The sequence below is a fragment of the Pristiophorus japonicus genome, chromosome 10 (assembly GCF_044704955.1).
Source record: "Pristiophorus japonicus isolate sPriJap1 chromosome 10, sPriJap1.hap1, whole genome shotgun sequence".
In the NCBI taxonomy this organism is placed as follows: Eukaryota; Metazoa; Chordata; class Chondrichthyes; family Pristiophoridae; genus Pristiophorus; species Pristiophorus japonicus.
The window spans coordinates 135,735,796-135,748,710 of NC_091986.1; the positions used below are offsets into that span (position 1 = coordinate 135,735,796).

General features: G+C 48.6%; 1 protein-coding gene across 1 annotated transcript in view; it reads left to right on the forward strand.

Annotated features, from left to right (window-relative positions):
- Positions 1 to 12,915, forward strand: part of LOC139274800 (PC3-like endoprotease variant B) — a 994,028-nt gene that overhangs the window by 861,496 nt on the left and 119,617 nt on the right. Inside the window, exon 13 of the mRNA XM_070891493.1 lies at positions 2,550 to 2,660. Within this exon, the coding sequence (XP_070747594.1) occupies positions 2,550 to 2,660 (111 nt within the window). The remainder of the gene's footprint in view (positions 1 to 2,549; positions 2,661 to 12,915) is intronic.

Genomic DNA, 12,915 nt, shown 5'->3' on the forward strand with positions numbered 1-12,915 from the left:
ATGATTGCCCAAGTGGCTATTAATTTTCTTCTGGATTATTGTTAATAAAAACTTCCCCACCACCGATGTTAAACTGACTGGCCTGTAATTGCCAAGTTTATCCTTCTTCCCTTTTTTTGACCAAGGGTGTAACATTTTCAATCCTCCAGTCCTTTGGCACCACCCCTGTATCTGAGGAGTGTTGGAAGATTGTGGCCAGCACCTCCACAATTTCTACGTTTACTTCCCTCAGCAATCTAAAAAGCATCCAGACTGGGTATCCTGCAAGTCCCTACCAGAATGTGAGGCTGTTCTGAATCAGCCATTTCTCTTCCCTTGTTGAATCTACGTCCCTTCTCCAGAGGACAAAAGTTGTAGCTTTCCCAATCAAGGAATGTTGAAAAGCACACTAGCAGAGATTCAATACCGATTTTAGCTCTATTTTCATTAGTTCTTAATTTCATATCTAGCAGAAGAGTTTGGTTGGGGAGGGTGGTTCAGTTACTAAACATACTGATTAGATTTGATCTGACCCAAATAATTGATGAACATTGTGGATTTCAGTAGTCTGGGGTGGGATCTACTTTCTAAAACTGGGATGGAGAGTTCTCTAGCTTCTATGCAGATTATTAAATCAATATGTCACCTTTCTGAGCTCATAAGTACTGTGCAGGTAAGATGATAATGGCTACGTGGTCGGGTTCTAGGAGAATGGGGATGGTCTGTAAAACCTCAGGAGTAGATGAAGATGTCTTGTATGTGGTGGAGGTAGTATATATGAGACTGACATAGGCAAACTACTGTAATTTCATGGATTTCTTCAGTGAACCTATGGAACTTCTAAACCATGTCTACATGGATACAACTATCAAGGCATGAAAATAAAACACATAATCTATCGGGAGCAAAAGTCCAATGCCCTTCTGCTGCACTCCTACTATAACTACAAGGTCCTGCCTTCCCTTGGAGTTTCTGCTGAACCTACATGTGGATGGAGCCTCTTCCTGCCCCAAACATGATCAGTGACATAGGCAAGGACTCCCAGGCCAGGAGTTCCTGCATTCCGCCCTGGCAATGTAATGGTGGGTTGGTACACCAAGTGGAAACAAGCATGGCAGCCCCCTGAATGCCAGAAGTGGGACCTATCCGAGGATCTAGTTCTATATTGTGGGCTAGTCCCAATAAGAAAGATGAATATTTACAGGTAACTACTTACAAAGGGGGCCAGAAAACAATTGAAACTTCTTTCGTGGGAGTGGGAGGGGCAGCACACCCCTCAGATCTGCACTGCCCATCACATTTTACAACACCGTTGGGGGAGGCAGGTGTCTAATATGTGTGCCTCATGACACGAGCGCCCACCTAGATATTTAAATTGGGTGACCTCCCCATGACCCTGCTGAATTGACAGAACCTGAGGTCACAGACAGATATAACCTGGCATTTCTGTGGGATGCTGGGGCCACAGATAAGCGTCCTCATTGTTTTTATCCTCAGCTATAACGTTGTATGGAGAATTAACATCCAGTACTTATTTCTACTCCAGAGATTCCAGATTGGTTGATTTTAAATGTGTTCCTGGTTTGTGCATATAACTGAAATTCACCAATGTTTTTAAAGAGAATTTTCATGTTTTTCTGGAAACATATTTTATATCCTAAAAACAAATTTGTTTTTAATTCTGTCTTGATAAAAAGCAAAATCTTTATTAGTCCTGGGATTACGAATACCATGGAAACAATAAAATGCTAAATTAATCGAGCATGCAATTGTTTTCTGCCGCCATTTCATCTTTATTTTCAATAAATTTTTCTTCCCGTCATCTTTGCTTCATTTTTTTCTCCTGTTCCCACTGTTTATTAGTCACTTCCGTCCTATCTGCTATAGGCCAGTGATGTACAAATGGTCAGACTGTGAACAGCAGGATCAGCCTTTAATAAAAAATCATCCATTGATTCCAAACACTTGCTTCTATTAGTGGAGATATGGTATCTATATTTGTCCAATCCCTTTTGATACATTTTTAAAATTTAAATCAGTTGATGGTATTTAAAACAATGAGAAAAAGAGCTGATGAATAAATATGGGACCAGGATAATCTCCAAGTCTTTATAGACCATCTCTAGTTTTCAAGTTTCTAACCAGTACATTGCCTGTTTCTTAATATGCGTCACTGGTGTCCGTAAAGGGAGATCAGCAGCTGGAACAGACAGAAATCCTCTTCATTTTAACAATGGAGTCAAATAGAGTCTAAATAAAAAGCTCTATCCATATTTAACTCAGTATAGTATCTTATGTCCTCTTTAAAATAACTGTTGGATGGCATTCATCAGAAAATGGAACTGTAGTTCAAAAGAGTGCCAGTACACAAGTTGTAAAATGGTCTTTAACTGAGCACTGACCCTACCTGTAACAGTGAATGAAAGGAACACGAATAAAGAGAAAGCCCCCACATTCCTTTTTCAGTACATTCTTGCACTGATAACCTTTTAGTGGGCTAGATACAGTGCTTGTTAATTTTCTGCACTAACATTTCATATTCAATACGTGTAATTGTTTTCATCCAATAGATATGGATTTGGTTTGCTTGATGCTGGGCGGATGCTGAAGGCAGCCCTTGAGTGGAAAAACATTGGTCCTCAGAGACACTGTGTGGATAATTATGAACCTCAACTGGAAAGGTAAGTTGTTTGGCTTCTCAAAACATATGTGGAACTGGTTCCATATAAATAAAATTATATGTTCATCACAGCTAATGAGTGTAATATATCCTGCAGAGCACAGTGAATATCTGCCAATTATCCCAAAAGTAAGGAATAGCACACTATAGGCTTGTGGAGGTCATCTTCATGTGGGAAATAATCAAATTGCTTGCTCTGATCTCAAGCAGTTCATGGTCAATTTTTGATGCATCGTAATTTTAACTTTAAAAAAAAAGATTTAAAGTATTCTTGTGGTATACACAGCGTTATAATTACCAAGGTTACCTGGGCCAGAGATATTATTAAATTATATGTAGCCCGAACATAAATGTAAGTCTCACCTCTCCCCCCACCCCTCCCCACCACCAGATTTGCAGGTAGTAAACGTTAAGCTCATAATAAAGTAATGCAACTGAGTACGGCAGACAATGAGTAAGTGTGACCTTAGCTCCTTTATTCAAACTCCAGAGTGCTGGTACAGCATGCGAGGCCTGCTTATATACAGTGCTCCCAAGGGATGCTGGGATCCCTTGGGACTCCAACAGGTAAGCCCTCTGGTGGCGGCATGATACAGGTTGCCTAGGGTTGCATACATAACATCACTCCCTCCCAAAGTCTATAGTACACTTATTTACAGGGGGAGACGATCTGGGGCTTTTCGCTCTCTTGTCGATTGTCTCGGATCGTCAGGTGTGGGTGAGTTGGTTGGTTCTTCGCTGGGCTGCTGGGCAGCTGGTCTTGCTGGGCTGCTGGGGATGGTGAGTTCACCTTCGTGGTCAACCGTGATGTCGGTTGCCACTTCTGTGTGTGTTGGAGGGTCGAAGTTGGTGGTGTCCTCTTCGGGTTGCTCATGGCTGTTTGTAAATTGCAGTTTGGTTTGGTCCAAATGCTTTCTGCAAGTTAGTCCATTGGCAAGTTTGACCTGAAACACCCTACTCCCTTCTTTGGCTATGACGGTGCCAGCAAGCCATTTGGGACCATGTCCATAGTTGAGTACAAATATAGGGTCATTGACTTCAATATCGCATGACATGTGTGCGCGATCATGGTACATGCTTTGTTGATGCCGCCTGCCCTCGACATGATCATGGAGATCGGGGTGGACAAGAGAGAGCCTTGTCTTGAGTTCCCTTTTCATGAGCAGCTTGGCTGGGGGAAACCTAGTGAGCGAGTGGGGTCTGGTGTGGTAGCTGAGCAGGACTCGGGACAGGCGGGTCTGCAGGGAACCTTCCGACACACGTTTCAAGATTTGCTTGATGGTTTGGACTGCCCATTCTGCTTAGCCGTTGGATGCGGGCTTGAACGGGGCAGATGTGATGTGCTTGATCCCATTGCGGGTCATGAATTCCTTGAATTCAGCACTGATGAAGCACGGCCAATTGTCGCTGACAAGGACATCAGGCAGGCCGTGCGTGGCGAAAATGGCTCCTAGGCTTTCGATAGTGGCAGTGGACGTGCTTACAGACATTATTACACATTCAATCCATTTTGAATAAGCATCCACAACAACCAAAAACATTTTGCCAAGAAACGGGCCCGCAAAGTCAACGTGGATCCTTGACCACGGTTTGGAGAGCCATGACCACAAATTTAGCCTCTCTCGGTGCATTGCTCAGTTGAGAGCAAGTGTTGCATTGGTAAACGTGTGACTCTAAATCTGAGTCAATGCTGGGCCACCACACATGGGATTTGGCTATAGCTTTCATCATTACTATGCCTGGGTGGGTACTGTGTAGTTCGCGTATGAACGTTTCCCTGCCTTCCTTAGTCAAAACCATGCGATTGCCCCACAAAAGACAGTCCACCTGTATGGACATTTCGTCTTTGCGCCACTGGTACAGCTTGATCTCTTCCTGCATCTCCGCTGGGACGCTGGACCAGCTCCCATGGGGGACACCGTTTTTTACAAGCGACAATAAAGGATGCTGGCTTGTCCAGGTCCTGATCTTGCAGGCCGTAACGGGTGACTTTTCGTTTTCAAATGCATCCATCACCAAGAGCAAGTCTGCAGGCTGTACCATTTCCATCCCAGTGGTGGGCAATGGTAGCTGACTGAGAGCATCAGCGCAGTTCTCTGTGCCTGGTCTGTGGCAGATTACATAGTTGTTTGGTGTTTGCAGGCACTCTAGTAATGACTCCACGAGGACTTGCACTTGAACTGTTGTGATCTTAGTCCATTTATTGCAGCTCCTGAATGAGGTTACAGTAAGGTGGCTCCCTTTAATATCTGGTTACCTGCGGTGTGCAGGTGACCTCTAGGTCTCCAACTGTTGCACCCTCTGGTGGTACAGGCGTATTGTATACAGTGTAACGATACATTCATTGAGTGTACAGGGTATATACATACACAACATCACTTCCCCCTAAGTCTTGTGCTACTGGCCTTTGCACTGGGTTCTCTGGCCCTCGACTTGAGTGCCCAAAGCCCTTGCACTTTGTCTGTGCTTTGGAATGGCTCTCTCCCTGTGGACCCCCAAGTCCTTGTTGCCACAACATTGTGAAATTGTCAGCAGTGGACGGTTGGAGGTTGAAGTGGGGGTTTGAGTGGGTTCTGGGTGTGATCCATGTGTCCATGGCTACATACCCCCATTTCCCCCCCCCCCATACAGAGACCATGTGTGTGGCTCGACAGTTGCATTTACATACATGTACAAAAAATAGGATTGGTTACATGACTGTTTGGGTTGAGCAGTAGTGGAACAAGTACATTTTACAGGTAAGGTACATACATGGTATTACAGTCTTGCCCCTGGGGTGTAGGTGCAGGTGGGTGAGGACGCTAGTTCCAGAGTAACCGGACTGTGTCCAGGTTGTCTGATGGCAGCGCTGCGCCCTCTGCCAGCTGGGTGGGCTTAAATCGCTCCTTTGGCTAGGTCTCAGGATCTTTGCCATTGCCTAGTGGTGGGCAGAGCCACAGAAATATGTGGCCTCCCTGCCCTCGTTTGAGGGCTGCAGGGTCTCCCTGCTGCCCTTCAGCGGTAGTGGGAGCTTGGTCATCCCAGGTCCCCTTGGGAGGGCTGGAGGGTGCTGGCCTCTTGCTCCCGGTGCTGGCCCTGGTGGCCAGAGGGGTAGGACCAATCTGGGGCAGGGTGCCAGTAGTGGTGCCTGTGCCATCCGCTGATCACTGGCCCTGCAGTGGGTAAGATCCCACTGTGTGTGGCCACACTCCCTGAAGCATCACCTTGGTCCCGGAGGTGCAGGCTACATGATTGGGTAGCCCTCAGGACCTGGGTGATTGCCCCTGGTTTTGTCGGTGAGCATCTTGAACCTGGCATCACACATTATTCCATCGTTTATATTCATGATATATTGGCTCCGCTCGCTCTCAGATACAAGTTTACATTTGTCAATTACATCTTTACGCTCAATTACATATTATCCCTGTATATTACCAGCATGTACAATGTTACATTTAAATACTTGTCTTCAGCAATTACACCTTTTCCGCATATCCTACTGGCATCGCTGTTCAACGGTACAGTTAAATACTTGCATTTGTTAATTACATGTCTCACATTAGTATCACCGGCATCGCTGTACAAAAAGTGAAACTGTCGCTTTAATTGTTCTGGGTTGCCGGTCTCCTTTAAGAGGCCTTGCAATCTTTACCCCAATCCAGTTCGTCGCTCGGCATCACATGTTGCTCCCTCAAATCTGCCCCTCGTGGTTTAGTCAGGACCATCTTGATTTCAGGCACTTCGCCTTGTGGTACAGGCACCATCTCTCTCTCCACGAAGTAGGCTGTGGTGATCCTTCTCTCCCCAGGTTCTGCCACTGAAGCCGGGGAAATACCTTCTGCGTCGATCTTCTCCCTTCTGAGTCCTGCCACGGCCCGGAAGGTATGCTCTGTCTGTTCGGGTTGGATCATCTCGCCGTTAGGTAGTGCGGTCTGTGTCGTCGCCGCGCAGTCGAGCTGGACGGAAGGATCTTCAGGAGCTGCGATGGATTCAAATTTGGGGCCACCTAGGACATCGATCGCTGGGGCCTGGAGGCTTTCCCAGCTCCAACAGATTTGGATTTGCTTCATCCAACTTCTTCCTAGCAGCGTTGGACCATCATCGGCAATGATCCACAAAGGTAGCTTGTGCATCGCGTCGCCGTAGGACACCTGGACATCCACGCTGCCAACGACTGGGATGGTGTTGTTTGTGTAAGTGAGCAGCTTCGCCTGGATTGCTAGCATTTTGGATTGTTTGATAGGGTTGCCCCAGAGTTTCTCGAAGGCCGCCTGGTTCATCAGCCATTGGCTCGCCCCTGCACCAACCTCCATAGAGACTGGAACACCATTGATTTCAACTTCGATCTTCAATGGAGAACTCTCGGTGGAGCAGGTAAACACTCCGTACACCTCTTCCTGGGGCTGAGCTGCCTCCTGGACTCTCTTCGTCTTCATGAGCGCTGGAGCCCGGGTGATCGGCCAACATTTCAGTGACTCGGTGAGTAAAATTTCTTTTACACATTCGCTGTAAATGGCCTTTAGTGTTACAGCCCTTGCAAGTATTGTCTCTGTATCTGCATTGGTGGGCTCTGTGATTTCCTCCACAGCGCCAGCATGGGGCTGGCCAGTTGGCCCCCTGCAGCGGACTCAGGGTTGTGGGGCTCGGGGTCACAGTCTTGCCTCTGAAAGGCGCCATTTGGTTCTCTGTACTTGTCGTGTTGGAGTCCTTGGGTTGAGTTATTATCCTTCTGGAATCGCAGGCCGAGATGGTGAACGCTTGGCTCACGTTAATTGCTTTCTGCAGGGTGATGGTGGTGACCCTAGAGAGCAGCCTGTGGAGGAGGCCTTCGTGGCTGTTTCTGATAACAAAGATGTCCCTCAGTGCGTCAGCGAGGTGGTCGCCAAAATCACATGGTGCAGCCAATCGTCTCAGGTCTGCAGCGTATTTTGTGATTTCTTGGCCTTCGGGCCGCCAATGTGTGTAGAACCTGTGTCTGGCTGTTAGGATGCTCTCTTTTGGCTTAAGTTGTTCCTGTATCAGGGTTATGAACTCTGCGAACGTTTTCGTTGTCGTCTTCTCTGGGGCTAGCAAGTCCCTGACCAGGCCAGGGCTTATCAGCCTGCGAGGTCAGTGTGTTTCCAGCCAGGTTGTTAGCGAGGAAGTAGTGTTCTAGCCTTTCCACAAAGGCATCCCAATCATCCCCATCAGCGAATTGTTGAAAGTTGCCAAGGTTAGCCATTTTTCATGTGGAATTCATATTCTCGTCGCCAATTGTGGTGCTTGCAGGCACTCTAGTAATGACTCCACGAGGTAAGGTATTGCACTTGAACTGTTGTGACCTTAGTCCATTTATTGCAGCTCCTGAATGAGGTTACGGTAAGGTGGGCTCCCTTTTATACCTGGTTATCTGCGGTGTGCAGGTGACCTCTCGGTCTCCACCTGTTGCACCCTATGGTGGTACAGGCATATTGTATACAGTGTAAAGATACATTCATTGGTCTTATGTAACTGTACATTGAGTGTACAGGGTATATACATACTCAAAAAGTTGTATGCAGACAGCGTGAGCACCCATCTTTGGATGCGGACAGAGGCATTGGTGTTAATCCCTTTGCTCTCTGAGAATAGCGATATGAGTGGCTTATGGTCAGTTTCTAGCTCAAACTTGAGGCCAAACAGATACTGGTGTATTTTTTTCACCCCGTAAACGCATGCCAGAGCTTCTTTTTCAATCATTCTGTAGGCCCTTTCGGCCTTGAACAAACTCCTGGACTCAAAGGCGACCGGTTGCAATGTTCCTGCTTCGTTAGCTTGTTGTAACACACAACCGACCCCATATGACGATGCATTGCAAGCTAGCACTAAATGTTTACATGGGTTATACAGAACAAGCAGTTTGTTGGAACATAACAGATTTCTGGCTTTCTCAAAAGCAGCCTCTTGTGATTTCCCCCATACCCAGTCATCTCCCATGCGTAGTAACACATGTAGAGGTTCTAGCAAGGTGCTTAATCTGGGTAGGAAATTACCGAATTAGTTGAGGAGTCCCAGGAACGACCGCAGCTCCATCACGTTCTGTGGTCCTGGTGAGTTCTTGATGGCCTCCGTCTTGGCGTCGGTGGGTCTGATGCCATCTGCCGCGATTTTTCTTCCTAAGAACTCGACCTTTGGCGCCAGTAAAACACACTTCGAGCATTTCAACCTGAGTCCCATGCAATCTAGCCAACTTAAAACCTCTTCCAGGTTCTTCAAGTGTTCAATGGTGTCCCGACCTGTGACCAGTATGTCGTCCCGGAAAATCACGGTGCGCGGAACCAACTTTAGCAGGCTCTCCATGTTCCTTTGGAAAATTGCCGGGCCGATCGAATCCCAAACGGGCATCTATTGTAGATGAACAGATCTTTGTGCATGTTGATACAGGTGATGCCTTTCAAAGATGCTGCCAGCTCCTGCGTCATGTAGGCCGAGGTCAGGTCCAACTTGGTGAACGTCTTTCCTCCAGCCAGGGTCGCAAATAGGTCGTCTGCCTTGGGTAGCGTGTACTGGTCCTGTAGCGAAAAACGGTTAATCGTTACTTTATAGTTCCCACAAATTCTGACCGTGCCATCGCCTTTGAGGGAACAATCGGACTGGCCCACTCTAACTCCACCGGTGCGATGATGCCTTCTCGCTGCAACCTGTCCAGCTCAATTTCCACTTTCTCTCGCATCATATATGGCACCACCCATGCCTTGTGGTGGATGGGTCATGTACCGGGAACCAAGTGGATCTGCACCTTTGCCCCCGAGAAACTTCCAATGCCTGGCTCAAACAACGACGGGAACTTGCTCAGAACCTGGGCACATGAGGCGTCGTCGATGGATGAGAGCACTTGGATGTTGTCCCAGTTCCAGCGGATTTTTCCCAGCCAGCTTCTGCCGATCAGTGTGGGGCCATCTCCTGATACAATCCATAGTGGGAGTTCGTGCACTGCTCCATCATAGGAGACTTTTACTGCTGCACTGCCAATTACAGGGATCAGCTCTTTAGTGTAAGTTCTTAGCTTGATATGAATGGGACGAAGTTTGGGCATGTGTGCCTTGTTGCACCACAGCCTGTCAAAGGCCTTTTTGCTCATGATAGACTGACTCGCACCTGTGTCCAGTTCCATGGATACTGGAATTCCGTTCAGTTCAACTTTTAACATGATCGGTAGACATTTCGTGGTGAAGGTGTATACCCCGTACACTTCTGCCTCTTTGGTTCGAGTCTCTAGTTCAGCCTGATCCACCATGGATTGATCCTCCTCTACAATGTGGTGGTTTGCAGCTCGTCTACATGTTCGCTGGAGGTGTCCCATTGTTCCACAGCCTTTGCACATAGTGTTTGAAGCGGCATTGATGGGCTCGATGATCACCTCCGCAGCGCCAACAAGGTGTTAACTGCCTCGCATTCACGTTTGATTGTGGACGGGTTCGGCTGGGCCGCCAACAGGCAGCCGGCACTCCCTATTGGTTGACCCGGCTGAAGCCCTCCCTGGTGGCCCAGTGGCCACCAAGTAGGCCTCGCAGCATCCCTTCCCTTTAAGTGAAGGGGAGGGACGTTGCTACATGTAAGCTCGGCGCTGATGACACCGCCTGCCTTTCACCCCACTCCCGACTCGCTTCCGCCCCTCTGCCACCCATGCCCCGATGATTTGTTCTGGGAAAAGAGGGCAATTTCCTTCTATTCCCCGCCCCATGGATCCCGGTGGTAATTATCCAACTAATTCAAATTACCTGCCCCAAACATTGCGGAGGGCAATTTCGGCCCCTGATACTTTTAAAAAAAAGGAGTTGGGTGGTTTAACTGGTTAAGATAACAAATGGCTGTGCATGGAGACTGAGGCGGTCACAGTTTGCATTGGGTTGGCTGATCTCAACCCAGGCATTACAATGATCCCAATGCCCCTGTATTAGAGAGGGGAATTGTTATGTTCAAAATAAATCCACAGGACTATATCGCAAGCTCAAACTGTTGTGACCTTGGTCTCTTTATTCAGACTCCAGAGTGAGGAAGCAGCATGGTGAATCCCTTTTTATACCTGCTTGCCCCAAGGTGCACAGGTGACCCTTAGGTCTCCCACAGGTGTGCCCCCTAGTGGCAAGTCTTACATTTGGGTAAGGTCTACATACATACATAACATCACTCCACCACCGCCCACCCCCCCTCCCCCCCCACGCCAAGGGCTTATGTACAAGTTATTTGCAAGTTGAGGCGATCTGGCGCCCCGTGTCCCCGGGTCGATCGCCTGGTCGAAGTCCTGATGTGGTGGGTTCATCCTCATGGTTGACGGCGAAGCTGATAGTGTTAGTGGGTCGCTGGGGGCCAGGTCCTTTCACAGTGGTTCCTGGTTATCTGTAGTTCACTGTTTGGTCCTATCCAAATGCTTTACTCGTTATCCCGATACATGGTTTCACAATCAAACGCTCCGTTTTCATCACATACACTCCATTCCCCCCCTTGGCTAATGCGGTGCTAGCGGCCCAACTGGGGCCCTGAACATGGTCTGCATCATTTATTCTGATGTCGCGTGGAGGGGCCGTGCACTTATAGTGCATTCTCTGCTGATGGCATGTGGAAGGCTCGGTTCTGAGTGATTCCGTCTGGTGACTACGTAGCACCCAGGATAGCCAGGTCTGTAGAGAGTCTACCGTGACATGTGTGGTGCTAGGTTTAGTGATTTGGGATGCCTGCTCCGGGCTATTGCAGCTGACCCTGAGGTCTGGCAAGCCCAGGACGGCCGCAATGGCCTTGAGACTTTCGGTAGTGGACCTAGTGGTCGCCATGGTATGGGGGCCTCGGACCACCGACTGTGTGTAACCGCCCTGCCTTACTTTGCAACGTTGGGATGGGTCTTTCGTCTCTGCGATGGATAGTTTGCCACAGTCCGTCTAGCAGTTCACCTTTGGCAGGCGGTAACAGGGATCCTGGCTGGTCCAGGTCCTAAGCTGGGGGGCCGTTACGGTTGACCCCTCACTTTCTAGCACTTCCACGACCGCGAGTGGGTCTGCAGGCTGCGCCGTTTCCACCCCGGTGGTGGGCAACGGTAGCCAACTGAGGACATTAGTGCCGCTCTCAGTGCCTGGCCTGTGGCGGATCATGTTACGGTGCACAGACAGTGTTGGACATTCTCGAAACAATGCATCGATAATGGTGCCTCTGCTCTCCCACGCTTGTGGTATGAGCAGCTTGTTTGACTCGAGCACATATTGGGGCACTCTTAGATATATCTCTTTAGTCCCGTGAACACAGGCTGATGCTTTGTTTAACTTATTGGATATATGTTCAATCGTTTGGGGCTCGCCCGCTACTTTTGCTTGCTGCACAACACTCCCGACCCAGTGCGGTAACATCTCACTTGCTACAAATACTTTGTTAGATACATATACAACTAGTTGGGGTTTGCCCGCTACTTTGGCTTGCTGTACAACACACCCGACCCCATGTGATAACACATCACTTGTTACAATTGCTTTGTCAGATACATATACGACCGTTTGGTGTTCGCCCGCTATTTTGGCTTGTTGTAAGGTACCCCCAACCCCATATAATGGTACATCATTTGCCGCAAAAGACCGCTCACAAGGGTTACATGGTGCACACAATTTATTGGAGCGTAGTGGGTTCCTGGCCTTCACAGCGGCCGCCCCTTTATCTTTGCCTCAAACCCAGTTGTCTCTCTTGCTGGGCGACGCATTCCTCCATTCCATTGCGGCGACCTCCCGTGATCTGGACGCTTTCTCGTCCCTTGGTCTAGACGCACCTTTGTCCCGTGGCCTGGACGCCCTCTCGTCCGTATCCATGATGCCAACTGCCGTGATCTTCCTCCCCAGGTATTTTGCCTCTGGTGTCGGGAAGACGCATTTGGATCATTTCGGCCAGAGCCCCACTCCGCATGGTCGACCTGGAGTCTCTTCCATCGTCGCGAAGGTGTCGTCGGCTTCGGGTGTTTGGTAACGCGCCTGTACCGCTGCTCGGTTGAACTTTACCTCCTCATGGTTGTGATGAGCGGCCTGTGCCTAAGGGATCTGCCATTGAATCTGCACTTCAGTGCCTGGTTCAGCTGAAGGTGGGGGTTTGCTCCGCCTTTGAGGAGGGAAGACCTCGTTTGCCGCAGAAGGTAGGCAGAGGTCTACCCAGTTCCATCGAATCTTCCCCATCCACCTCCTGCCAAGCAGCGTTGGCCCTTCACCTGAAACAGTCCACAGTGGTAAATTGTGCACTGCTCCCTCATGGAATACTTGTATGTCCGCACTACCAATAACCGGTATCAG